This window comes from Macaca fascicularis, chromosome 2, assembly GCF_037993035.2.
Source record: "Macaca fascicularis isolate 582-1 chromosome 2, T2T-MFA8v1.1".
NCBI classification, from domain to species: Eukaryota; Metazoa; Chordata; class Mammalia; order Primates; family Cercopithecidae; genus Macaca; species Macaca fascicularis.
The window spans coordinates 143,194,347-143,220,993 of NC_088376.1; the positions used below are offsets into that span (position 1 = coordinate 143,194,347).

The 26,647-nt window shown below is 46.7% G+C and overlaps 1 protein-coding gene across 1 annotated transcript; it reads left to right on the forward strand.

The window, feature by feature from the left end:
- Positions 1-6,314: 6,314 nt before the first annotated feature.
- On the forward strand, positions 6,315-10,558 carry BHLHE40 (basic helix-loop-helix family member e40). Its single transcript, XM_005547661.5, has 5 exons — positions 6,315-6,672; positions 6,836-6,905; positions 7,167-7,274; positions 8,175-8,298; positions 9,621-10,558. The coding sequence occupies exons 1-5, from the start codon at positions 6,593-6,595 to the stop codon at positions 10,475-10,477; spliced, it is 1,239 nt and encodes a 412-aa protein (XP_005547718.1). The 5' UTR covers positions 6,315-6,592; the 3' UTR covers positions 10,478-10,558.
- The last annotated feature ends 16,089 nt before the right edge of the window (positions 10,559-26,647 follow it).

The following is a 26,647-nucleotide window of genomic DNA, read 5'->3' on the forward strand; positions in this document are numbered from 1 at the left end:
CAGGTGCCCACCACCATGACTGACTAATTTTTGTATGTTTAGTAGAGACTGGGTTTTACTATGTTGGCCAGGCTGGTCTCAAACTCCTGACCTCATGTGATCTGCCCACCTCAGCCTCCCAAAGAGCTGGCATTACAGGCGTGAGCCACTGTGCCCGGCCAAGACAATCTTTAAAAAGAACAAAGTTGGAAGATTTACACCATCCAATTTCAAGATTTCTGTAAAGCTCCAGTATCAAGAAAGTGTGGTATTGTTGAAACCTAGACAAACAGACCAATGGAACAAAACAGAAAGTATATAAATAGAACCACATGTGTATGGTTGATTGATTTTCAACATAGTGGTGAAGTCAATCCGATTGGGAAGGGAAAGTCTCGTTAAGCGTTGCTGGAACATAAAACTGAATCTTGACTCTTCTTTCACTCCATAAACAAAAAATTATTTCGAGACAGATCACAGACCTCAGTACAAAAATCTTATCTATAAAGTTTCCAGAGAAAAATATAATATCTTTCTGACTTGAGTCATGCAAAATTTTTTGATAAAGACCCACACACAAGCTGTAAAAGAAAATACTGATAAACTGGACTCTATCAAAACTAAAAATTCTACTCATAAAGGACATCATTAATAAAATCATGTTTTGACAAAGCTCTTGTAATTCGAATATATAAGGAACTCCTAAAAGTCAACAATATAATGGCAAGGTTGCAGGATACAAGGTCAATATAGAAAATTGGATTGTATTTCTATATACAATTATAAAGGCAAGTAATTCAATTTAAAAACTAAGTAAAAGATGTGGACAAATATTTCAGAAAATAAGATATACCAATGGCCAATAAGCATATGAAAAAGTGCTCAACTTCATTAGTTATCAGGGAAATGCAAATTAAAATGACAATAAAATATTATTTCATACCCATTAGAATGGCTAAAACTTAAAAATCTGTCTACCCTAAATGTTGGTGAGGATGTGGAGCCCCTGGAATTCTCATACACTGTTGGTGGTATTGTAAAATGGTAACACCTCTTTGGAGATCTGTTTGGCAATTTATAATAAAGTTCACATATACTTAATCTGTGACCCAAGAATTCCACTCCTAATATGTATCCAACATAAATGAGAACATATGTTCACAAAAAAACTTGTACATGAATGTTGATAGCAGCTTCATTCATAACAGCCCCATACTGGAAGCGACCTGAATATCCATTAACACGGAACTAGATAAACTGTGCTATCTGTGTACAACGAAATCCACTCAGCAATTAAAAAAAGGACAAAATTCGAATACACGTGACAATATGGCAGGATCTCAAAACCATATTGACAGAAACTTTACTCTGAAGAGTACATTCATTTATGTGAATCTCCATCGTGGACAAAGTTAATCTATAGTGATAGAAATCAGAAAGTAATTGTGGGGGTTGGGGGGTTGATTGGAAAAAGATATAAAGAAACTTTCTGGGGTGATAAAAAATGTTCTGTATCTTGTGTGGGGCAGTGGCTACACAGGTTGTACATTTACCAAAAATCATGCACCAAACATTTAAGATCTGTATTTTATGTTTACCTCTCAATTAAAGAATTAAACGCCGTTATTTTTTAAAAGAGCAGAAAATGAGAAGGGTAATTATAAATAGGGAACAAAGGTAGGAATTAACAGATATTTTCCTGAATGGAGACCTCTATACCATTAAGTCCAAACAGGATCAGCAATTTTATTTAACACTTTTATAAGTGATTTGGAAGATCTTCAAGTGTGTAGATGCCACTGATCTGTTTCTGGTGGGGCCAAGCCAAAAATACAACACTGTCTCTAGAGTAAGGCAAGTTTTTATTTTTTATTTATTTTGAGATGGAGTCTCACCCTGTCACCCAGGCTGGAGTACAGTGGCGTGATCTCGCCTCACTGCAACCTTTGCCTGCTGGGTTCAAGTGATTCTCCTGCCTTAGTCTCCCGAGTAGCTGAGACTACAGGCGTGCACCACCATGCCCAGCTAATTTTTTAATTCTTTTAGTAGAGATGGGGCTTTACTATATTTGCTAGGCGGGTCTTGAACTCCTGACCTCATGATCCACCTGACTTGGCCTCCCAAAGTGCTAGGATTACAGGCGTGAGCCACTGTGCCCCGGAGGCAAATTTTTAAATTTCAGGTCATGATCCATTGGCGGGTGGTGAGATCAACTTAGTAAGTCAAGACGTGAATATTTTTCTTTTAATAAAACAGATGAGACTAAACTAGAAAATATCAGAATGCATGTAATAAGAGTGAAATATTGTTCTGTGAAATTTTTGTCTGAAATGCATTGGATTTTTTTTGAGACGGAGTTTTGCTCTTGTTGCCCAGGCTGGAGTGCAATGGTGTGATCTCCGCTCACTCACCACAACCTCCGCCTCCTGGGTTCAAGCAATTCTCCTGTCTCAGCCTCCTGAGTAGCTGGGACTGCAGGCGCCCGCCACTGTGTCTGGCTAATTTATGGTATTTTTAGTAAACTCGGGTTTCACCCTGTTGGCCAGGCTGGTCTCGAACTCCTGACCTCAGATGATCCGCCCGCCTTGGCCTCCCAAAGTTCTGGGATGACAGGCATGAGCCACCACACTCGGCCTGATTGACTTCTTTCTAAGTGGCTTAATTTTTTTTTTTTTTTTCTTTTTTAAGAGAGCAATGGTTACTCAGGAGTATAGGAGAGAGGGTAGTGGTCACTTATTGCTATAGCCCAACCAAGCCTTGGCTGCCCTATGCTTAAATATACTTAAGATGTGTGTAAAGACACACGTGTGTGTATTGAGACATGATGTAAAATGCATTTCTTACTGTGAGTTGAGATAAAAATTTTTGAGGTTTCATAAGCAGGTAAAAAGTGGTATCTGAGCAAGCAAGTTGTGGGGATGAATAGGGGAGCTTGGAGCTCTAAATTCTTGCACAGGAAGGGCCCAGGAGTTACTATAGATAGTAAGAGTATAGACTCATTCAGCACACAGTGTAAGGCCACCAAGAAGCTGAGTCCCAATAGGAAAGAAAAGAAAGATCCCATCTTTCTCTTGTACAAAATTATGTTCTTTCCCCACTTAGAAGAGACAAACAGCAGGGATGGCTACAAAATGGCAGGATTACCCAGTCAGTGCAGCTGCTCAGTGCCACACTGCACTACTCCAGAGGGTGCTCTCACACAGACTGCAATGTGAGTAGCTCCCCCTGGAGTTGAGCGGTGCACAACCCAAACAACCCTACCAGGCAACCATAAGTATAGTGATTAAGAGCACAAGCTTTGGAGTCCAACAAACCCGGGGGCTTGTCTCAGACTGAATCCCAGACTATATAACCTGGGGCAGGTTATTTAGCCTCCTTGAACCTCAGTTTTCCAAACAGAATATGTTATACATCCCTAGGCTCTATTTCAGTGTCTGGCATTGAATAACAATAAATATGTGTTAAATGAATTGAGCTAATACTAGTACCTGCCTATAAGGTGGTGGTGAAGAGCAAAGAAATTGACATATGAAAGGTTTTTAATATCTACAAAAGATGACAGACTGAAATAGTAACATTCTCCAGGATGGAAAGATACATGCCAGGTAGGAATTGTTTGTTCAAATTGCTATTTTTTAAAAGCCATAAGCTATGGAGAGAACAACAGATTTTTTTTTTTTTAATCCGGATACGGTGGAACTCTGGTAGGATGTGAATAGTTCTTGAAGCTTGAGAATACATTTGGAACAAATAAAAAGTAGGAAATGCATACATGTTATTTACAGTTGTAGGGCAGGTAGGGGCAAAATGTGTTGATAAACTCAAAGAATTTTAAGAATGATATTGTCATGAGCCATGAGCCATGGAAGCTGCAGGGTTTGGGCTCACTCCTGCCATCGGGTGAGGAGTGTCAGCGGAAGGGGGTGTGTGTCCTTTCCTCTCCCAGTGTTTATTTCCTAGTGGAACCGTGGTTTTGACGCAGTCATGACAACTCTTCATCCTTATTAAAGTCACACAATGAAGCAGGTCGCCCAAGATTAAAAGCACGTTTCCAGGGCGGACTCCGGTTCCTGCCTTTGGCCAGCAAAAGTACATTCTGGCAGGGAGGGATCTCTGAGCCCCGAAGTGAGGTCATGCCAGTTAGCAGTTAGAAAAGGAGGCATTTCTCACACTTGCTAATGAGTTTGACGCTTGTGAAATATAAACAGGAAGTGGGAGCTCTCCAAGGCGACCTGAAGGAAATACACTCCCAGTTTGGTCAACTTGTGAATGCCAGTTCTCTAGGGCGTCAAGGACACTGCCAGTTAAGACTGACTCCCTAACTGCACCCGAGGCTACTCTTCACCCAGTCTCAGCAGTGACCCCATTTTTTTTTTTTTTTTCAATCCTTCCCACTGCCAGGTCACTCAGCAGCGCGGTGACTGACCCAAAGCGCAGTGGGAAAGGCTTACAGTCATCTCTCAACTCCCCGAACTTGCAGGGCAGGGGAGCGCAGAGGTCAGTGAAATCCCCAGCCAGGCCTTATTTTAGTCATGAGTTTCCACTGGCTCCCTCCTCTGACTGTATCAGCGCTGCTCACAACGCGGGATTGGAGTTTCAGCTGTTTTCCCTGCTCCAGGCTGAGTGAGAAGGTCACAGAGCCCGGACTTTTCCGGGGGAGGTGGGTGGGGCCCTCCGGCAGCCTAAGTGAGATTGCAGAGATCTGGGGCCGTTGGAGGAGGTCTTTCCGCCCCTGGCTCGGGACTTTGGGTTAGCTTCTCCCCCGCTTCTCTACCTAGGCATCTTGGTTAGAATTAAATTAAAAACACAAAGCAACACAAGTTCTCATTTTTTTTTCCCCTCTGTCAGCCAGTGGCCTCGATACAATTTTCCCAGGGCTGCCTTTCCTTTATTGCTCAATTTATCCTCTTCCTAGAGGTTCTGTAAGTTCAAGGACAGGATCCGTGTCGGATTCATCAACAAACACAGCGCCTAGCACAGAGTAGGGGGCTCAACAAATATGTGTCGACTGCATGATTGCTAAGATTTTACTGTGTAACAGGCGGTTTTATTTCTTGTCTCTCTCATCCCTCCTGCCCTGGGTGCAGACCGCAAACAGCGCCGCCGAAGTTCCCAACAGGCAGGGAGAGGGCCGATCCGGGTTGGCACACCACGTCCCCGGGGTCTCAGTCCCTGGGTCAACGCAGAGGGGCTCGCGGTCCGCGGCGCTGCGACCTGAGCCCCGGCCACGTGAAGCGTCACGCCCTGCGCTGCTGCAGGGCAGGCGCCGCCGCCGCGGTTGTGTAACGCTGCAGCCGGAGGGGAGGCGACCCGGGCGCCTCTGCTCTGGAGGGGGCAGAGGAGGGAGGGAACACCGGGCACCGTGCCCGGTATCTTTCTGTGCTTGACTGGCCGGGAGGAAGGGGGTGACACTGGGGCACCCAGGGGGCTGCGCAACCAGGTGCCCGCCCGCCCGCAGGCTGTGCCCGGGAGCGGAGCTCCTGGGGAGCGAGGGGCCCTCGGCTCACACCCTCCTCGGTCAGGTGCGCGCGGCGTGCTCGGCGGCAGCCTCAGCTGCCCCTGCGCTTGGCTGTCTGCCCGCTTCCCATGGGGTGACATCCGCCCCGCCCCTCGGTCCCTCCCCAAGGCGGGCAATTCCTGGACGCGAGGGTGAGCAGTGGGGGCAGGGAAGCCAGGACGGAAAGAAACCCCAGCCTCTGGGGAAGGCTGGGGGGCCGGGCGACTCCCTCCGCTGAGCGCCGGTTCCTCCAAGCGGGCCGGGCGGGGGAGGAGGAAGAGGGCTGGGCTGGAGCTAGCAAGGGGATATTCCTCTCCCGGCTTGAGTCAGACGCGGGCGGATCCGTCCTCCCCCGTTCCCTCCCAGGAGACGGGAACTTACTTCATTTCCCTGGGGCAGGTTCGCCCACGTTACCAACTCTCCCCCTCCCCCAGCAGCCCCGTCCCTTTCAGCTTCCGCGCCCCCCACCCAACTGGGCAGGACCCAGGTTGCGCTGCCACCCCCTCTTCGGGGAAAGGCGGCCGCAGCCGCAGACACCTGGGGGCCGGGGCTGGGGGTGGGGGCTCCCTAGCAGCCGCCGGAGCGTTGTCCAACACGTGAGACTCATGTGATGAAGCCGGGGGAGGGCGGGCAGGTCGCTCCTTCCCTCCCCGGCAGTGGCCAGACGTGCCTGGAGTCACAGGGTAGAACACGTAGCTCCAACCCACCCACTCGCTCCCATTTAACCCAGCCCGCAGCCTCTCCATTACTCCTCGGCTTGTGCCCCCACCCCCCCTACTCCGCCCTAACCGCCCCCCCCCACCCGCTCCCTCCCGCCTCCCCGCCCGCCCCACTTCTCATTCACTTGGCTCGCACGGCGCAGACCGCGCAGGGAGCACACACCGCCAGTCTGTGCGCTGAGTTGGAGCCAGAGGCCGCGGGGACACCGGGCCATGCACGCCCCCAACTGAAGCTGCATCTCAAAGCCGAAGATTCCAGCAGCCCAGGGGATTTCAAAGAGCTCAGACTCAGAGGAACATCTGCGGAGAGACCCCCGAAGCCCGCTCCAGGACAGTCCTCATCCAGACGCTCCGCTAGAGCAGACAGGAGCGCGCAGTGGCCCCGGCTCGCCGCACCATGGAGCGGATCCCCAGCGCGCAACCACCCCCCGCCTGCCTGCCCAAAGCACCGGGACTGGAGCACGGAGACCTACCAGGGTAAGTTGGCACTCCTTGGCCCTTCAAGCCTCAACTCCAGCCCCATGTTATGCGCCACTCTCAACTTGGAGCAGCTCCGGGCGCACCGGGGGGTTCTTGCCCGGCAGAACGCCTGCAGCCGTGCGCAAGCAGTCACGACCCTTCCTGGTCTCTCTTCCTGCAGGATGGATTTTGCCCACATGTACCAAGTGTACAAGTCAAGACGGGGAATAAAGCGGAGCGAGGACAGCAAGGTAAGCAAGTGCACCCCTGGGGACCCTGCGCTCAGCCCCTCGCGCGCGCTGAGTTTCCAAGAAAAGTTTTCTCGCTTTGAGGTTGGCGAGGGTATGCAGGGTGTGGGCTCGGTGCCTCTTCTGAGTGACTTGGAAAAGAAGGGGCAGATGATGGTTCTGGGTGCTATTCTGCTCCTCTGCCGGACTCGTGCTGCGGGGCTGGGAGGATAGGCTTCTCATCTCCTTTCCCAAGCGCCCACCGCCTCCCCGTGCGTCTTGCAGGAGACCTACAAATTGCCGCACCGGCTCATCGAGAAAAAGAGACGTGACCGGATTAACGAGTGCATCGCCCAGCTGAAGGATCTCCTACCAGAACATCTCAAACTTACAGTAAGTGAGAAGCTGGCCCCTTTCCAACCCAGTCCTTTGCCCAGAGGGCGGGCGGGGGTCACTCGCCGCCTGCAGGTTCCGCGGGGAACTGCAGACCAGACGGGCGGATCAGAGCTGGCGGGTGGCTCTGTGGTGTGGTCCTCCTCCACAGTCCTTGCGTTTTCTGGCTGACTCATGCAAATGAGGCGAGAACCGCTTGGACCTCTCCAAGTTGGCTACAACACCAACTGGCCTTCCTTTTCAAGAGTTTAACTTCTGGTGATTTTCAGGATTCCCTAGTTTTTCTAACTTAAAGGAACACGCCAAGCAACACACACATTTACCCCTTTCCCTCCACCACTCCCCCCACCTTTTTTTTTGTTGTTAAATAAGTGGACTTGCTTTGGTGTGTGATTTTTACGGCCTGTCCTTTCTTGACAGTAGCCCTCAGCTACTTGGCAGCCTTTGGTTGGGGAAATGGAAAAAAAAAAAAAGTATTTTGGGAGGAACAAAAAAGCCTGAATGAGCTGGAAGTTCTGAAAGGGTGTAAGGAAAGAAGTAGGGAAAGCCTATTGGCTGCCAGACATAATAGAGGTCCCTCTCTGAGTTGACACCCCTGCAGAAAAATGTTATCTCTGGATTCCCCTGAGTTAAGGTCAGCAGAGGCTGCTGGAGAAATTTATCTGTCAAAGCGTTTTCCTGAGGTAGTTGCAGCTTCCAAAATGCCTCCAAAGAGAGATGGCACCCTTTTTTAAATTATTTAATCATATATATTTTATATATATGTGTGTTAGAACAGCCAACGAAGAAAGACTATCCACTTTTTTTTTTTTCTTTTAGAGACATTTCTCTTTGCTAAGAAATATCCCAAAGGTGGGACTTCTTTGACCTCACCGCTGACTAAGGCTCTTTTCCTTCTAGACTTTGGGTCACTTGGAAAAAGCAGTGGTTCTTGAACTTACCTTGAAGCATGTGAAAGCACTAACAAACCTAATTGATCAGCAGCAGCAGAAAATCATTGCCCTGCAGAGCGGTTTACAAGCTGGTGAGTGCTGATTCTGGCTCTCCTCTTTTTAAGAGTTTGAGCACAAATAGAGAGCCTGTGGGCTCAACATCTGATGGAATAAACATTACTGCAACAAACTGCTTATGCACCTTCATTGGGGGAGATGCAGTTTTATCTTTCCTAAAAGGTCAGACTTTTCATTTGAAATGCAGTGTGCCACCTGGCATGAATACGTATTAGTGAAATGATAAGATATTCCTGTGGCATTTTAGCTTGAGAGTCTCTGGGTTCTGGGAGATTTCCCTACTCCCTTTTAAAATGCCAAGGCACCTATAATTTGCCTTGTGGGTGTTTTACAGTTGGTCTTCTTAGCCCTCTTTCATTGGAGAAGAAATCGTGGGTATGCCCCAGTGTTTTCCTGTTTCTTTGCTTCCTTGTCACTTGGTGTGTGGTGTGATCCTGGCAGGATACAGCAGGAGTTTTTCCTGCATTTCATGTGGTTCCCTGAATAGCCACTAGGTATCATGGTAAATTGCACAATCTAGCGAAACCACTGAAGTTTCATCATTCGTTTCAACAGACTTCCAGATAATCGGAGTCACCTAACCTTCTAGTCTCACTTCTTCCAAATAATACTGTACTGACTGGGGAGAATTATTCTACCCACTCCCTCATTTCATTCTCTGCCTTCCTCTCCAAGGCTCGTATGATGAAAATTGCAAAAACCCAGCAAATGCTTCTGCCAGTTTCCTCATTAAAAATAGGAAGATGGTCATACCTAATGTCTTGAGGATCATGGATAGAATATGTGGAAAAGATATAGAAATAGAGAGCCTAATTAAAGATAACAGCATGACTGCAACTTTTACAAGTCATTGAAAATAAGTTTACTTTAGGTGATTATTGTTGCTTCAATCTTTTCCTCATTTTATAACTATCTGGCGTCTGCCCATTTTGCCACGGTGCAATGTTGTATGCATTGACTCAGGTTTATGAATACATCAGAATGTTCTTTGCTGCTTCACTTACATGGAAAACTCACAAACCACCTAGACATTCCAAAAGAGGGGAAGCAGCTCATCTCTATTAATTATGGTCCATTTCCATGATAGGATATTATGCAAACATTAAAAATCGTATTTTATTTGAGTGTTAGTATATGGATTATTTTAATTTAATTATTTATACTTTTCAGTGTAATTCTTCTCTGAGCATACTACTTTTGGAGTTAGGAACACAAATCAGTAAATGCGATTTCTTTTTTTAACAAAAACGAAAGCACCTGGTTTTTTGGCGTATAGGTATCCAGGTGCACCACAGGGCCTTCTGAAACATTTTCCTTTGGATTTTTGTTTCCCTAGGTGAGCTGTCAGGGAGAAATGTTGAAACAGGTCAAGAGATGTTCTGCTCAGGTTTCCAGACTTGTGCCCGGGAGGTGCTTCAGTACCTGGCAAAGCACGAGAACACTCGGGACCTGAAGTCTTCGCAGCTTGTCACCCACCTCCACCGGGTGGTCTCAGAGCTGCTGCAGGGTGGTACCTCCAGGAAGCCATCAGACCCAGCTCCCAAAGTGATGGACTTCAAGGAAAAACCCAGCTCTCCGGCCAAAGGCTCGGAAGGTCCTGGGAAAAACTGCGTGCCAGTCATCCAGCGGACTTTCGCTCACTCGAGTGGGGAGCAGAGCGGCAGCGACACGGACACAGACAGTGGCTACGGAGGAGAATCGGAGAAGGGCGACTTGCGCAGTGACCAGCCGTGCTTCAAAAGCGACCACGGACGCAGGTTCACCATGGGAGAAAGGATCGGCGCAATTAAGCAAGAATCCGAAGAACCCCCCACAAAAAAGAACCGGATGCAGCTTTCGGATGATGAAGGCCATTTCACTAGCAGTGACCTGATCAGTTCCCCGTTCCTGGGCCCACACCCACACCAGCCTCCTTTCTGCCTGCCCTTCTACCTGATCCCACCTTCAGCGACCGCCTACCTGCCCATGCTGGAGAAGTGCTGGTATCCCACCTCGGTGCCAGTGCTATACCCAGGCCTCAACGCCTCTGCCGCAGCCCTCTCTAGCTTCATGAACCCAGACAAGATCTCGGCTCCCTTGCTCATGCCCCAGAGACTCCCTTCTCCCTTGCCAGCTCATCCGTCCGTCGACTCTTCTGTCTTGCTCCAAGCCCTGAAGCCGATCCCCCCTTTAAACTTAGAAACCAAAGACTAAACTCTAGGGGATCCTGCTGCTTTGCTTTCCTTCCTCGCTACTTCCTAAAAAACAACAAAAAAGTTTTTGTGAATGCTGCAAGATTGTTGCATTGTGTATACTGAGATAATCTGAGGCATGGAGAGAAGATTCAGGGTGTGTGTGTGTGTGTGTGTGTGTGTATGTGTGTATGTGCGTGTGCGTGCACATGTGTGCCTGCCTGTTGGTCTAGGACTTTAAAGCTCCTTTTGGCATAGGGAAGTCACGAAGGATTGCTTGACATCAGGAGACTTGGGGGGATTGTAGCAGACTTCTGGGCTTTTCCCCACCCAGAGAATAGCCCCCTTTGATACACATCAGCTGGATTTTCAAAAGCTTCAAAGTCTTGGTCTGTGAGTCACTCTTCAGTTTGGGAGCTGGGTCTGTGGCTTTCAGCAGAAGGTACTTTCAAAAGAGGGCTTTCCAGGGCTCAGCTCCCAACCAGCTGTTAGGACCCCACCCTTTTCCCTTTATTGTCGACGTGACTCACCAGACGATGGGGAGAGAGCAGTCAGACCGAGCTTTCTGCTAACATGGTGAGGTAGCAGGCACTGGCATAACACGGTAGTGGTTTGGGGAGGTTTCTGCAGGTCTGCTCCCCACCCCTGCCTCGGAGGAATAAAGAGAATGTAGTTCCCTACTCAGGCTTTCATAGTGATTAGCTTACTAAGGAACTGAAAGTGGCCCCCTTGTACAAGCTGAGCTGCCCAGGAGGGAGGGAGACAGGAGTTCCCTGGGCTTCTGGCACCTGTTTCTAGGTCTAACCATTAGTACTTACTGTTCAGGGATCCAAACCAAGGTCTGAGAGACACAGACACCCCGAACGAGCACCCCAAAGGGCACAAAGCTGAGTAACAAACTGCTGCCTTCAAACAGAACTAGACTCAGTTTTCAGTTCCATCCTAAAACTCCTTTTAACCAAGCTTAGCTTCTCAAAGGCCTAACCAAGCCTTGGCACCGCCAGATCCTTTCTGTAGGCTAATTCCTCTTGCCCAACGGCATATGGAGTGTCCTTATTGCTAAAAAGGATTCTGTCTCCTTCAAAGAAGTTTTATTTTTGGTCCAGAGTACTTGTTTTCCCGATGTGTCCAGCTAGCCCCGCAGCAGCTTTTCAAAATGCACTATGCCTGATTGCTGATCGTGTTTTAACTTTTTCTTTTCCTGTTTTTATTTCGGTATTAAGTCGTTGCCTTTATTTGTAAAGCTGTTATAAATATATATTATATAAATATATTAAAAAAGGAAAATGTTTCAGATGTTTATTTGTATAATTACTTGATTCACACAGTGAGAAAAAAATGAATGTATTCCTGTTTTTGAAGAGAAGAATAATTTTTTTTTTCTCTAGGGAGAGGTACAGTGTTTATATTTTGGAGCCTTCCTGAAGGTGTAAAATTGTAAATATTTTTATCTATGAGTAAATGTTAAGTAGTTGTTTTAAAATACTTAATAAAATAATTCTTTTCCTGTGGAAGAGAAAGATGGTCTCCTGAATTTTTTTTAAATAACTCAATTGGTGTGATATGGCTGACTCCCATGTCCTTCCTTCTTGGCTTAAGCAAACCAGTTAATCTCAGTGTAATTTCATTCAGCTTTTCATGTGCTTTGTATTCAATCAGAATAAGCTTAGTCAACTTGGCAGGTAAATATTGGTTTAATTTTTTTTTTAACCCTTGCCAGGGGTACACGATCATCCTCTACCTCTCCAGAGTTAAGTAAAAAGCATATTTTCCCCCACCTGCTTTCATCGTGGTCCTTGGAACTTGACAGAAAACCAAGGTATGATACCGTGGGCTGCAGTGTCTGGGGAGCCTGCTGGAGGGAGAGGCACATTGAGAAAAGATTTACTGGATTATTATGCAATACTAATTGATGCTGGGATAGCACCTCTTTGCCAAAGCAGTCTAGCTTTTTCAAATCTATGAAGGTCTAATGGATTTGCCATATCCTGTCTTATTCCTGCTGGAGGCAACATTCCATAATTATTTTCTACATCCTTCCTGGACTTCCTCTCCGGTGTGTTTGTGCGTGAATGAATATTGGGTGTTCCTTAGACAAGTGCTCTTATTGAAAAAAAAAAAAAAAAATTCCATGGGAAAGGTGGGAAATGACCCAGTCGTGTATTTTTGCCTCTCTCCTTTGCCTTGATTTGCAACATTCCTGTGGGATACTCCCTCTCAGGGGTATCGTGATGTTTCCTGATGGCCAGCGCCTGACTCAACAGGCTCCAGCTCCCAAAGCTGCCAGAACCCCCTGGTTGTGTGGAGCACAGCCGGGAAGCTGTCCCTAGGGATTTCTCAGTCAGGCAGAGGCTCCAGCTGACCATGAAGACTGCTTCACATGTCACCTTCCCTGTCTCCTCACGGGCCCGCAGGTGAAAGTGAGCATTTTCTGCTTGTGCTAGATGCATACGGAATGCACATAACTGTCCCCAGGCCACACAGGCTGTTGTGCAAGGAGCCGGGACCAGGAGTTGGAAACCTGGCATCGATAGCTGGTGGTCTATCACCTCCCTCTCCACGCCTGCTTTTGACTCCATAAAAGAAGAATTCCGAGCCCTTCCCGCAAGTCCTGTAGCAGGCAGATGGCAAATTCTGTGTGCCACCCTTTCTCCCAGCTCAGCGCCTGGGCTTCCAGGTCTCATGCCTGTGAAACACCTCAATTGCTCCATGAGTTGCCAGACCTCTCTAGCTAGACTTTTTTGGAAAAAGCCCAACAAATCAAACTTATCCTGGTGATACAGCCGGGGGTTGAAATCAAGACCAAACTCTTTTTGCATGACCCTCTCTTTTTCCTAGGCCACTGCGGGAGGAGTAGCTATGGGGAAAGGAGGAAGTGGTTGGAGCAACCTGAACTAAAAAAAAATATTTGAGGGTTCCACGCAGTCAACCCAGAATCCCCCTATGGGAACCTGCCCCTGTCAAATAGCCCCTAAAGTTGCAGCTGTCCCTCCACTTCATTTTCTGCTTCCAGTTCGCCCTTAACCTTTCCTCTAGCCCAGTTTTAGCTGCATCCAAGTGCGCTCAGAGGGAGGTGCGGGGGAGGGGCGTGCACCCCAGCCTAATGCCCACTGCGGACAAAGAGGACTTCTGTTTAAAAAGCGGGGTGTGTGAGTTTCAGGGGGCGAAGCGCTGGCTCCGGGGCCAAGAAGAGGTGGCAGGAGGCAGGGGAGCGGAGGCTGGGGATCTGGCCGCCTTCAGACAGGGCGTGATCCGCCGGGCCTGCCGGGATGGTCTCACCCAGCGCTGACCTGCCTCGCCTGTTGACACAACGTCACGTTTCCGACTGCAGCCCTTTCATGTGCGGCCCGCGGCTAAAAGCGGCTGCCGGTTCCTGGAAGCAGACGTGCCTGGCACCGCGTCAGCAGAAACCTGATCCCCGGGGAAGCTTGGCAAGGCCTCGGGATCGCTCGGCCCCCAGAAATAGGGCCTGGCAGCGGGCGCAGGACGCCCCCCCTTCCCTCGCGCCCAGCAGGAGGGAACTCGAGCGCTCCCCGTCAGGGGTGGGAGGGAGGGCTGGGTGGGGTAGGGAGCTGGATTTAGGCAGAGCACGGGGACCAGGGCTTAATTAACTAGAAGCTAGAAACTTCCCACGGGTCATCGCTCACTAATGCACGTCAAACAACCTAGAAGTATCATTATGGGTACTATTACAATTCACATTTTATAGATAAATAAAAGCAGGCTCAGAGAGGAGAAGTAACTAGCCCAGGGTCACACAGCTTCTGAGGGGGCTAAACGTTTTGTAGGATGGTGGATCTGTTGGTCTGTAGATCTCCTAATTGGATCCAAGGAGAAGGCTTTCACAGAGTCGAGTTGTTAATGACTATAATAATACAAATATGGATATTTATTACTAATAAAAATTACAGCAAATGTGTTTGTAGCATTTACTATTTGCCAGGCACTCTGCAAAGTGCTCTACATACAATAACTTAATTATCACAGCAAGTCCATGAAATAGGTAAATTAGTATACAGTTAATGAACTGTAGGCACAGAAAGGGTAAGTAATTTGCTTAAAGTGACACAGCTCCAGTGATGAATTGTAATTTAAACCTAGGTAATTTGGCTGCAAAGTTTGCTTAACTATAAAACCACACTGCCCTTCTAATTAAGTTAATAGTAGTAAAAGTAGTAATAATTACAATTATTACTATCCTGTTTTGAGTAATTTCTTTGTGCCAGGTATTAACCACTTCATGTGAATTGCCTCTACTTACAGCAACTGTGAATGGTAGATATTAATATGCCTCTTTTTTTAAGTAAAAAATTTTTAAACATGCTCATTTTACAGATGAGAAAACTGGAGTTCAAAGAGGGGAAATGCCTTATCTGAGGTGACACAACATGTAAGGGACAAAGCCATCCCACTTTCTGGTATGGAACTGCTTCTACACGGAGCTCCTGTGATGTTGGGCTTTGATACACATTATCTCATTTAATCCTCCAAATAGCCCTGCGGAGTCGGTACTGAGCATCATGCTCAGCCTGTGGATGAGATAACCAACCTCATAATAAAGTTATTTGCCCAAGTCTTTATTTGTTCCTTACCAATGTCCCCACACACCATCCCACAGCGAAGAATGGGCCCATCCTCTGGTTAGAGAAACTAACCCAGCATGACTATCACGGAATATGGGGGGCAGGGGAGGCACTCCATAGGTTGACTGTGCTAAGAACCAGAATCTGGGCTTGAAGAAACTATATCAAAGTATTGTGGGCCAGGCACGGTGGCTCATGGCTGTAATCCCAGCACTTTGAGAGGCCTAGGTGGGAGGATCACTTGAGACTGGGAGTTTGAGACCGGCCTGGGCAACATGGCAAAATCCCATCTCTACAAAAAATACAAAAATTAGCCAGGTGTGGTGGTGCATGCCTGTAGTCCCAGCTACTTGGGTGGCTGAGGTGGAAGGATCACTTGAGTCCAGGAGGCAGAGTTGCAGTGAGCATGATTGTGCCACTGCGCTCTAGCCAGGGTGACAGAGAGAGATCCTGTCTCAAAAAAAAAAAAAAAAAAAAAAAAGGATTCTGTGGGGAAGGGGAGAGATTCCTTTTCTCATGTCTCTCCTAAGGTTAGGAAAGGTATAAGCCTAGGGGACTAGCAAGGTGTGAACCACCTGGGGCAGGGCAGTTCTGCTGGAGGGAGGGAGAGAAGGAGGGAGGCAGAGACTGAGTTCCAAGCTCTCTCTCTGGAAGGGAGCCTCTGCAGGCTTAGAGACCGGGCCACCACAGCTCCTGTCCCTCTCAGATTTCTTTGGCCCACCCACACCCTGGCCTGTCTCTTCCCCTTTGGCCACCATCCCAGTACTTGGCTGGTGAGGGGTATACGAGAGACTGCCTCGCTTTGTGGAACGGGCCAGGATCTCAGGTTAGAGAGGAGACAGCACGTGTTGAGTTCCCACATGGTTTCATAGGAAGACTGTGTGTTAACGGGATCGGCGTGTTCTCCTGAGACCCAGCTTTCCCTGAGGTATCTGCCACGTGGCGTGCAGGGAGGGAAGGCTCCAGGTTTCTCACCCTTCATCGGCAGGAACAGCTTCCTTTTTCTGTCTTACTGCTGTAATAGTTTGTTTGAACAAGAGTTTTATTGCTGAAAAGACATCACAAACAAGTTTTGAAGGCCACAAAGGACAGCCCCTTCCTCAGGCACTGCCTTCACCTCACTCGCCTCTTTCCCTAGGATCCAGAGGGAGGCTGAGGCCATTCAAAGCCACCCCAACACACACCCCACCCAGCACCACCCCCTGTTTATCCCCAGCCATCTGTTTGGCCCGACAACCACAGCAGAACATGAGCCGGGTGAAGCCTCTCCCATTGGCCATGGAAGCCACTGACATGCTCGTCTCGCGGCTGGGCCATCCAGTCTTGTGATGTGGCTGGATTTGGGCCCAGAAGGTTTCTTCCACTATAGATGGGGCCCTCCCTTCCCTGGGGATTCTCAGCAAAAATGTGGAGGTGGGACATGAGGGTGTCACAAGGCTGCTGGGTAGGGGGACCAGCCTCAGGCTAGGACCAAAGGAAGTAGGGCAGCCAGCCTCTGCTCACCCTAAGTCCCGGCCCTGTTCTCCCACGCCTGCACCCACTTTTGAGGAGGCAAAAGGGAAGAAACTTGTGCTTATTTGTTTGAAGAGCAAATATGTTTTTTTGAAACCGAATTGCGGATGGGGATGCGGGGGTGGGAATTATGCAAGGGTCTCAGGGGAATTCAAGCCAGGGGGAGAAAGGAGGGAAAAACCACTCTCTTCTCAGATGGAAAAAAAAAACCTGTTTCTTAAAGTTTTAAATAAAATATCTAATATTTTGTATCTCTTTTACTGTGGAGAATTTAAAACATATTCAAAAGTAGAAACAACAATATACGTTTCTCCAAAGAAGATATACAAATGGCCAACAAGTGCATAAAAATATGTTCAATGTCATTAGTCATCAGGGAAATGCAAATCAAAACCACAATGAGATACCACTTCACACCCACTAGGATGGGTATGATATTAATAATAATAACAACAAAACAATGGAAAATAACAAATGTTGTCGAGGATGTGAAGAAGTCTGAAGCTTTTGTATATTGCCAGTGGGAATGTGAAATGATGAAACCACTATAGAAAAAAGTTTGGCAGTTCCTCAAAAAGTTAAATATGGAATTACCATATTACCCGATGCCATTTCTAAGAGTTACATACCCAAAAGAATTGAAAACAGGAACGCAAACAAATACATGGACACGTATGTTCATAGCACTGTTCACAAGAGTCAAAAGGTGGAAACAACCTAAATGTCAATCAACAGTTAAATGGATAAACAAATTGTGGTATATACATACAATGAGGTATTATAGAGCCGCAAAAAAATTATTAAAGTACTGGTATATGCTACAACATGGATGAACCTCAAAAACATTATGATAAGGGAAAGAAGCCTGGCAAAAAAAGTCACATGTTCTATGGTTCCACTCATATGAAATATACAGAATAAATAAATCCATAGAGACACAATACAGACTGATGGTTGCCAAGGGATGAGGGAGGGAGAAAATGGGAATAAAATGGGTACAGGGATTTTACTTTGCAGTGATAGAAATATTTTGGAACTAGCCATGGGGCAGGGGGGTTGCACAACATTGTGAATGTAATAAATGGCATAGACTTGTTCACTTTAAAATGGTTACTTATATGTAGATTTCACCTCAATAATTTTTTAAGTAGATAGAATAGCATAATGAACCCTCCACTTATCAGTCTCCCAGCTTCATTAGTCATTAATTCATGTCCAAGTCAGTTTCATCTGTAATATATACCCATCCACGTCCCCTGCTCATGTATTATTTTGAAGCAAATCCAGATATCCTATAATTTCATTTGTAAATATTTCTAAAATATTTAGGATATATCTCTAAAAGAAAAGTGTTATAAAAATGACTATAATATTATCACACCTAAAAATATTTAACAGTATAAAAAGGCAACCTTTTAGACTAGTTCTCTAAATAAGAATATAGATTGTTTTCAAATTTTAAAAATATAAAAAGTGATCAGAAAAAAGAATTTGTTCCCTGTCCCTATCCATCATCCTGGTCTCTATGCCTTCACCAAACTCACCCACAAGTAGGCAAGTAGGCACTGTTTTAACTACTTTAGAGTTTATTGGCCAGCCATGTTCGTTCATACCTGTAATCTCAGCACTTTGGAAGGCCAAGGTGGGAGGATCACTTGAGCCCAGGAGTTCAAGACCAGTCTGGGCAACATGGTGAGATCCCATCTCTATAAACAATTAAAAACTTATCAGGGTGTGGTGGTGCATGCCTGTAACCCCAGCTACTCAGGAGGCTGAGGTGGGAGGATAGTTTGAGCCCAGGTTGGAGTGAGCCATGATCGTTGCTACTGCACTCCAGCCTGGGTGACAGAGTGAGATCCTGTCTCAAAAAATAATAATGTTTTTTAAAATAGAGTTTATTTATGCCTGTGCATATAAATATGGATGTGGGCTGTCATTTGTCCCCTTTTTCCACACAAAAATAGCATGCTGTTCACACTGTTCTGCACTTAGTATTTCTTGAGGAGCTATCCACATGAATACATAGAAAGGCTTTTAATTCTTTTTTACAACTACGCAGTATCTCATTGTATAGATGTCCTATAATTTACTTGACTAGTTCCCTATTATGAACATCTGGATTATTTTTGATCTTTTGCTATCACCAGCAGAGTTGCAATAAGTAATTTTATACACATGTCATTTTGCAAGTCTCTAACAATATTTATGGGGTAAACTCCCAGATGGAATTGCTGGGTCAATGTCATGAGCATCTGTCATTCTGATGGGTATCACTCCGTGGGACACAGGTCATCCTCCTTTAGAATCCAATGTTGTTGCCTGTCTTGGAGGCAGTTTGCAAGAGATGTCAGAAAGCTTAGAACATGTATAACTTGAGACCAAATGATTCCACTTCTAGGAGTTATCCTAAATATGATTTTTAAAATTAATTAATTAATTTTTAAATAAAAAATAGAGACAGGGTTTTGCTATGTTGACCAGATTGGTCTCAAGCTCCTGACCTCAAGCCATCCTCTTGCCTTGGCCTCCCAAAGTGCTGGGATTATAGGCCTGAGCCACCACGCCCAGCCAAGAAGTTATTAATCAGGTTTTCAAAGACTAAGCTACAAGATTGGACATCTTTGTTGCCATTCATAGGTAAAACAAAAAAGGAGGAAGAAAGGGAGGGACAGAGGGAAGGAAAGAAAAAGAAAATCAGAAAAATGGCTGAGAAGGAGACTGGTTGAATAACTTACAATATATGCAAATACTGGAATCCTAATAGTCATGAAAAATTATGTTAGGAAAGTAAATTTATTATTTTTTATTTGTTGTAAAGGGAGAAAAAGTAGGCCGCAAAATAGTATGTTCAGACTGGTCCCATTTTTAAAAAATAATAATATGTATGCTTCTAAATGTTCTCTCTGCCTCACTTTGAACAACTGTAAAATGAGGACAATAGTATTTAGCCTAGTGAGTTGTTGTGAGGATTAAATGAGTTTCAATGTCTAAGATGCTTAGAACAGTCTCTGGCACAGAGGAAGCTCCATGTCAGAGTTAGCTAAAATTAGTGTTATTATTATTATTTTAATAATTGTATTGTAGTTACAGAGGAAAACGGTCTGGCAGGCAATACAATAAAATTTTAACCACCTTAGCAGGATTTAGAATTATTGGTTATTGTTTCTTTAAGATTTTTGCTTTTCTATATTTTCCTTTTTTAAAAAATTTTATAATGAACATGTGGTATTTCTGTAATATCTATCATGAAGTGCCACAAGAGGAGTGGAGTGGGGGACGAGAATGGAGTTCAAGGTTGTCATGGACATTTGCACCCAGCAGTCCGAGGGGATGATGTGCAAAGGAGAGGCAGGATGCTTTTTTGGTTTTGCCAGCTCAGCCTTGGGCAGGGCCAACCCTACACCCTGGGAAGAAGGCAACTCCCTTAAAAGGGTGAATGGAAGATCTGGAGAAGGCTCTCCCTGCCCACATGCACATAGGAGCTTTTAACAGGGACCTTAACAATTAGAGAGATGAAAAGGGGTTCGAAAAAGGTGCAAAGAACACTCAATAGGCTGTGAGGGTCCTGGGATGGGGGCCCTAACTCATTCACTGCAGTGCTCCCAGTGCCTAGCCTGAAACAAAGCTGAAATTCAGTCAATGTTTCCTGAATGAACAAGTGAATCCAGACTCTGCTGTGTGACCTTGGGAAAGTTCTTTCACCTTCCTGAATCTGTTTCCTCATCCTTCAAATGGGGATATTAGTGATCTTGTAGAGACTGCTGTGAGGATGAAAAGAAATCCTAATGTAGAATATACAGCATCTAGCTACAATCAGGTATGTGGTAGGTGCTCAAGCATTTGTTGATTGAATGAATGAAAGGAGCCTGGGCAACATAGCAAAAACTCTGTCTCTACAAATAAAAATTAAAACATTAGCCAGTCATGGTGGTATGGACCTGTAGTCCCAGCTACTCAGGAGGCTAAGGTGAGAGGGTCTTAGCCTGCAGTGAGCCATGACCACGCCGCTGCACTCTAGCCTAGGTGACAGAGTGAGACCCCATCTCAAAATAAAAATTTAATTCAACTTAAAAATAAAAGAAAATAAAAAAGTAAATGAAAGGAAACAATGACATTTATAGGAACTTACTCACTCTAAAGTGTAAATATATACATATGTGTGTGGTGTATACATGAGATCTCTCTGATATATATATCAATCAGACTGTGTGCTAAGTACTGTACTAGGCACTATGCATGCATTATCTGGTGCAATCTCCATTTTTACATTTACAGAAATTGAGACTTAGTGAGATTAAGTGACTCACCCAAGGTCACACAGCAAGCAGATGGCACAGACAGGATTTAACTCAACATATGACTCAAAAGTCCTGGCTGAAAGAGCCCAGGATGTCAAAATGGACAGAGGCATGAGGAGGGAAGAGGGTCAGAGATAAGCTCCCCACTGTGTGCACACTGCTGAATTACCCATCAGGTAGACCTGGTGTGTGCTCAAAACACTGGGAAAGCAGCCCCAGCTCCCTTCCATTTCCCCAAAATTGGAAAATAATTTCTTTTTGATATTTCAAAGAAAAACATGGAGATCATCTTATGATTAAAATCGAGGCCTTATTGGGGTTTCTCTAAATTTATTTTAAGCTTTGTGTTTTCAGTTTGCACTTCGTATGGGGAGGAAGGATCAGAATACTCATGTCTCAGGACCTTAGCGCTTAATTGCCCTGGGGCTTAAGGCCTCTCTAGACCTTATCCAGCAAGGTGAGCCTAGGTCTCCAGAGTCTGAGCGGGAGGCAGCATGGACACCCACCTGGCCCCTTCTTCCCCTGGGGCTCACGTGGCAGTGCAAAGGGTGTTTCTTAGGGCAGTGGCCTTGGCTCCCCTGACCCGTGGCTTCTCACGGTCTGCCTTTCAGACAAGGCGCTCACTGTCCAAGCATGTTCCAAGCCACCGGCTCAAGTCCCAGCCAGCCCAGGCCTGTTGCAATGAGTCAGCCTTTCACTGGGGAAAAACGTGGTGACTGGTCTCCAAGTCATTTTTTCCAACTTGGCCCTTGTCCTGGGCTGGGTTTGGGGAGACCTTCATTTTTCCCTTTGGGATTCGGCTGCCTATGAGGTATTCCCAAGGGTCCCTAGGAAGCAAGGGGGCTGGAATTCCTTTGAGGCAGGTTGAGTTGCTGTAATTCAGCCAAATGAGGGTCCCTCAAGGTGCCCACCTGGTCTCTCTCCACCTCCCCCTGCTCATATAAGCAAAAGTAAAGACCACAGAGGGTAAGTTCTTATGGCCCTTACAGTTGTGCCCAATCATGGGGAGGGGGATGAGGAGAGGACTTATAAAGTCAAGTCCACCCTTGGCATCTTTCACAGGCCGTGCTAGCGCAGCAACCTCAGGTACCTGGAGCTTGAGGCACACTTGGCCTCTTATCAACTAGTGGTGCCTTCCTGAAAGATGATGCTCCCTTGGGCCCCTTGAATTTTAAAGCAAGCACCATTACCTTCGGTGAACCCTCCTGCCCCCAGCTATATGCCAGGGTTCCGGTTTCAGAGCTGTTCACCTTACCATCCCGTCTGACTCACCTCTGGCTTCCCAGGGCTTTGTGAGGCCTCCCCTGCATGGCCAGGCTGATATGGATTCTCCCTAGGGTGACCAGGTGGGAGGGAGGAAGAGGCAATGACCATTAGTCAAAGGGTGGTGAGGGTGTGTGAGGGCAGGGGTTTAGCCCTCGTGGATCCCACAGTAAATTCATTTTCTCTGGAGGAAACATTAACCTCACTGCTTCTGAGGCCCTTACTTAGAACCTCCTATTCATTTTTGCAATTAGCAAAGATTAACCTCTCAATAATTCATTCATTCAGGACACAGTTATTTATTGGTACCTTTACATGCCAGGTACTGGGCTTTGGGGCTACAATGGTGCACAGAAGAGTCATGCTCCTGTCTTTCTGAAGCTGATAGTCTGAGAGGGACACAGATAGCAACCTGGTAATTACACAGATAGATACCCGCAATCCAGTATCAATATGCAGGAAGAGCACAGAGGAGCAGACAACAGTGCCTGGAGTGGTCTGGGGTGTTCAGGGAAGGTTTGCTTGAGATAGATGGGTAAGTGGGCATTGTCTCGTTGAGATGGGGGAAAACACATTGGGGTCCTAACCCCGAGTACCTAGATAGTGACCTTATTTGGAAATAGGGTTTTTACAGAGATAATCAAGTTAACATGAGGTCATTAGGGTAGGCCCTAATCTTGACTGGTATTCTTATCAGAAGGGGAAATGTGAACACGGAGACAGACATGTGCACAGGAAGAATGTCATGTGAAGATGAAGGCAGATATCAGGGTGACGTTGGCTGTTACAAGCCATGGAATGCCGAAGATAGCGAGCCAACACCAGGAGCTAGGAGAGAAGCTTGGAACTGATGCTCCCTCACAGCCTCAAAGGAACCAAATCTGCTGACACCTTGATTTTGAATTGTTAGCTTCCAGAACTTGAGATCATACATTTCTGTTGTTTAATCCACCCCAATTGTGGTCTTTTGTCAAGGTAGCCCTAGCAGACAAACTCAGTGTTCCAGACAGAGGGAACTACACATGCAAAAGCCCTGGAAGTGAGGGGAGGGGATGTGGGTTTGAAAAAAGAGGCCACCCTGGCTGGAATGCAGAGTCAAAAATTCCTTTATCCAGACTGACAGGGAAGCAGATCAGTGTGGGCACCTCAGGCGACTATTAAAATAGCTATAAAAGTAACCACCTTGAAGATGTGTAGAGTGTACCAGATAAGCCTGGGGAGGCAGGAAGTGCCTAGAGCTGTGCAGGGGCTTCCTTGTAGGGGTAGAAGTGGAGCCTTTAACCTCAAGAGAGAGGAGAAGCTAGCAGGTACACAGGCGACCTAGAGCCTCATTTGAGCTGTGTGACTTTGGGAAAATGGCTGTCTGTCTCTGTGCCTTAGTTCTTCCATCTCTCCCCTTATTTAGGACATTCTGTGACCATGTGACTAGCAGTGTGCTCTGTGTTGCTGTCTCCTGTGTGGTGAGCCGGTGCGAAGGAAGAGAAAAGAATGAAAATAGCACTGGACACAGTTGTGGATCTTTTTTTTTTTTTTTTTGAGACGGAGTCTCGCTGTGTCACCCAGGCGGGAGTGCAGTGGCGGGATCTCCGCTCACTGCAAGCTCCCCGCCTCCCGGGTTCACGCCATTCTCCTGCCTCAGCCTCCCTAGAAGCTGGGACTACAGGCGCCCGCCGCCACGCCCGGCTACTTTTTTCGTATCTTTAGTAGAGACGGGGTTTTACCGTGTTTGCCAGGATGGTCTCAATCTCCTGACCTCGTGATCCGCCCGCCTCGGCCTCCCAAAGTGCTGGGATTACAGAGTTGTGGATCCTATGGAGCTTATAGTCTAACTGGGGAGATGACATTCATTAGGGCCACTGCACAATGGAAGTGCTAAGTGTGTGAAGTGTACAATGTCAGACATTCTGAAGGGTTAAAGTGGTGGCTTCCCTCATGGGGGGTCTCGAAGTCTAGTGGGACCCCAGATACAATTTCTATGGTGTGCATCTCCACCCGCCCCACCATTCCATAATTAATAGGTCTGGGGATGGGTGGGGTTAACACGTGACCCAAGCTGGGCCAAATCAGGATCTTTCCCTGGATTTTTTAGTCAGGAGCTAAGGAAGAAAATGCAGTTTCTCTCTTGGAGGCTATGTTTGCTGCTACATAGAGAGGGCTGACGTGAGGGAATGGAGCTGAGAGGCTGACCCAGAGAGAGACAAGAGGGAAGGAGAGAGAGAGAGGGAGGGAGGGAAGGAAGGTGGGAGAAGAGAGGGAGAGAGAGAGAAAGAAAGAGAGAAAGAGAGAGAGAGTGCGAGCGAGCCCCTTGGCTTCCCTGGCCCTGCTGCATCTCTGCCTTTCCCTTGGGCTTACTGGAGATACCCTACCCACGCATTCTTCACCCTGCATTTATCAGTTTCCCCTAGGCTAGCTGGAGAGGAGTTTCTGTCACCTACAGTCCTAGGAGTTCTGATTCCCACAGGGATCCCCCGTGTCAACCTCAGCCACTGTTTATGAGTGAGGTGATGAGACCCTGCTCTTGGCCCTAGTGTGTGCTATTGTGTCAGGGACCAAGAAGCTGTCCCTGCCCTCTTAGGAAACCCTTCATGGAGCCAAAGGCCATCTTCACTCTTTACACTACAGGAGGCGCTTGAGTCTTCACCATGCCTCTGTGAGCCTGGCCACATTTGTTTCACTTTGCAAACCCTGCAAGTCAGGAATTAAATCTCCCCCACCCCAGTCTTACAGTTGAGGAAACTGAGGCTCAGAGGAGGAGAAATGCCTTTGTATCTAAGTGGCAGAGCCTTTTTTGGGCCTCACAGTCCTTAAGATGGTACACATGAAACAGCAGCCCAAGCCCTGATCAGGGAAAAAGTAATCATCTTTCATTCATGAATTCATCAGTGAACGTTTCCCTACAAAAAAAGAAGAGACATTACCAAAGGTTTGTGCAGAGCCTGAAGTGCAAATTCAGGAAGGTAAGCAAAACCTTTTATCTCTATAAGCCCAGTAATCACTATACACACAAGGTCAGGCATAAGTTAGGTGCTTAAGAGATGTTTGCTGAAAAAGAATAAGACCAACGTCTTAGTTACTGAGTGATTACTATGTGCCAGGCACTATTTTAAGTGATTCATGGGTATTCATTTAGGTAACCCTCACCCAGCCTTGTAATGTTGGTACTATTATGCCTGATTGATTGATTGATTGATTTAGACAGGGTCTCACTCTGTCACGCAGGCTGGAGTGCAGTGGCATGGTCATAGCTCACTGCAGCCTCAAACTCCTGGGCTCAAGCAATCCTCTCACCTCAGCCTCCTAAGTGGCTGGAACTGCCTGGCTAATTTTTTATTTTCTATTTTTTGTAGAGACAGGATTCAGTATGTTACCAGGACTGGTTTCAAACTCCTGGGCTCAAGTGATCATCTCACCTCGCCCTCCCGAAGTGCTGGGATTATAGGCATGAGCCACTGCCTCCAGACTATTATGCCCATTTTAGAGATGAGAGGGCTACAGCAGAGTAACCTCTCTGAGCTCACACAGCTAGTAAATGTCAGAGGGACCTCCAGCCTTCTGGCCTCAAGTGCACTCCTGACCTTAGACTGTATTGCCTATCTTCATATGATTGAATGAATGAATGAAAGCACATCTGCTAGCTACAGGAATACACATACACATACATTTCAGGAGAGCTTTCACTGGAGAGAGCTACAGGGTTGTGAAGCCTGGAGAAATTTAAGCTCCAGAAAATTCTCCAAGGAAGTGGGATGCCATGAGCCTTAAATCTGTGTGGGACTTTTGAATATGAAAAGAGATATGCACATTTAGTTCTGGAATCTCCATATACTCAAATCAACATAATAATTGCTTTGAGAGCTTTCTCTGAATGAATTGAGAGCTTTCCCTGTGCCCCACACCCTGCCTACTTATCTTTGAATCTTCCTGCCCTCTCTGTGTTAGGGTGTCAAAGGCCTGTCTAATCACTCTCCTAAACCACTCTCCCCTCATCTCCTGCAGTCCACAGGAAGGTCAGCCTCGTGGGGTGTTCTTTGCAAAGCCACAGAATCTTCCCTTGATAATGACCAAGTTTCCAAGGCAAAAATGGACACATGCTTATGGCATCCACAGGCCCAAAGAGTTGAGGCCAGAGAGACCAAAAGTCCAGGATCTGAGTTGGCCAAGATCCAGGCTTGGAATAGAGCCAAGGATGCAGGTGGACAGGCCTCGGGGTAGATGACAAAGCTGGGGGAATTCTCTTTACCTGCTTTTGCTGGAGGGCTAGATTTCACTATCTCCACTGAAGATCTTGAGAGCACCCATTTCACCCTGGGGCAGGGACGGGCTGCATGTTAGCTTTGAGGCCAGGCCAACCACAAGACAAGAAAAGACACATCCCAACTTCAAAGGGCTGCCGAAGACCAGGGCAGCTGAGCAGAGCTTCATGCCCCCCAAGTGAATCTAGCTGCGTCAGGCTCAGGCAGGTGCAGGGTAGGATGGAGCGCTGCCTGCAGGCTCAAGGGGAATCTTAATTGCCAATGGGAGATTAGATTGGTATTT

Excerpts from the sequence above, each read along its gene's own strand:
- BHLHE40 (XM_005547661.5), top strand. The coding sequence starts at position 6,593 with ATGGAGCGGATCCCCAGCGCGCAACCACCCCCCGCCTGCCTGCCCAAA. Across the intron at positions 6,673-6,835 it reads GAGCACGGAGACCTACCAGG|GATGGATTTTGCCCACATGT; the intron begins GTAAGTTGGCAC and ends CTCTTCCTGCAG. Across the intron at positions 8,299-9,620 it reads GCAGAGCGGTTTACAAGCTG|GTGAGCTGTCAGGGAGAAAT; the intron begins GTGAGTGCTGAT and ends TTGTTTCCCTAG.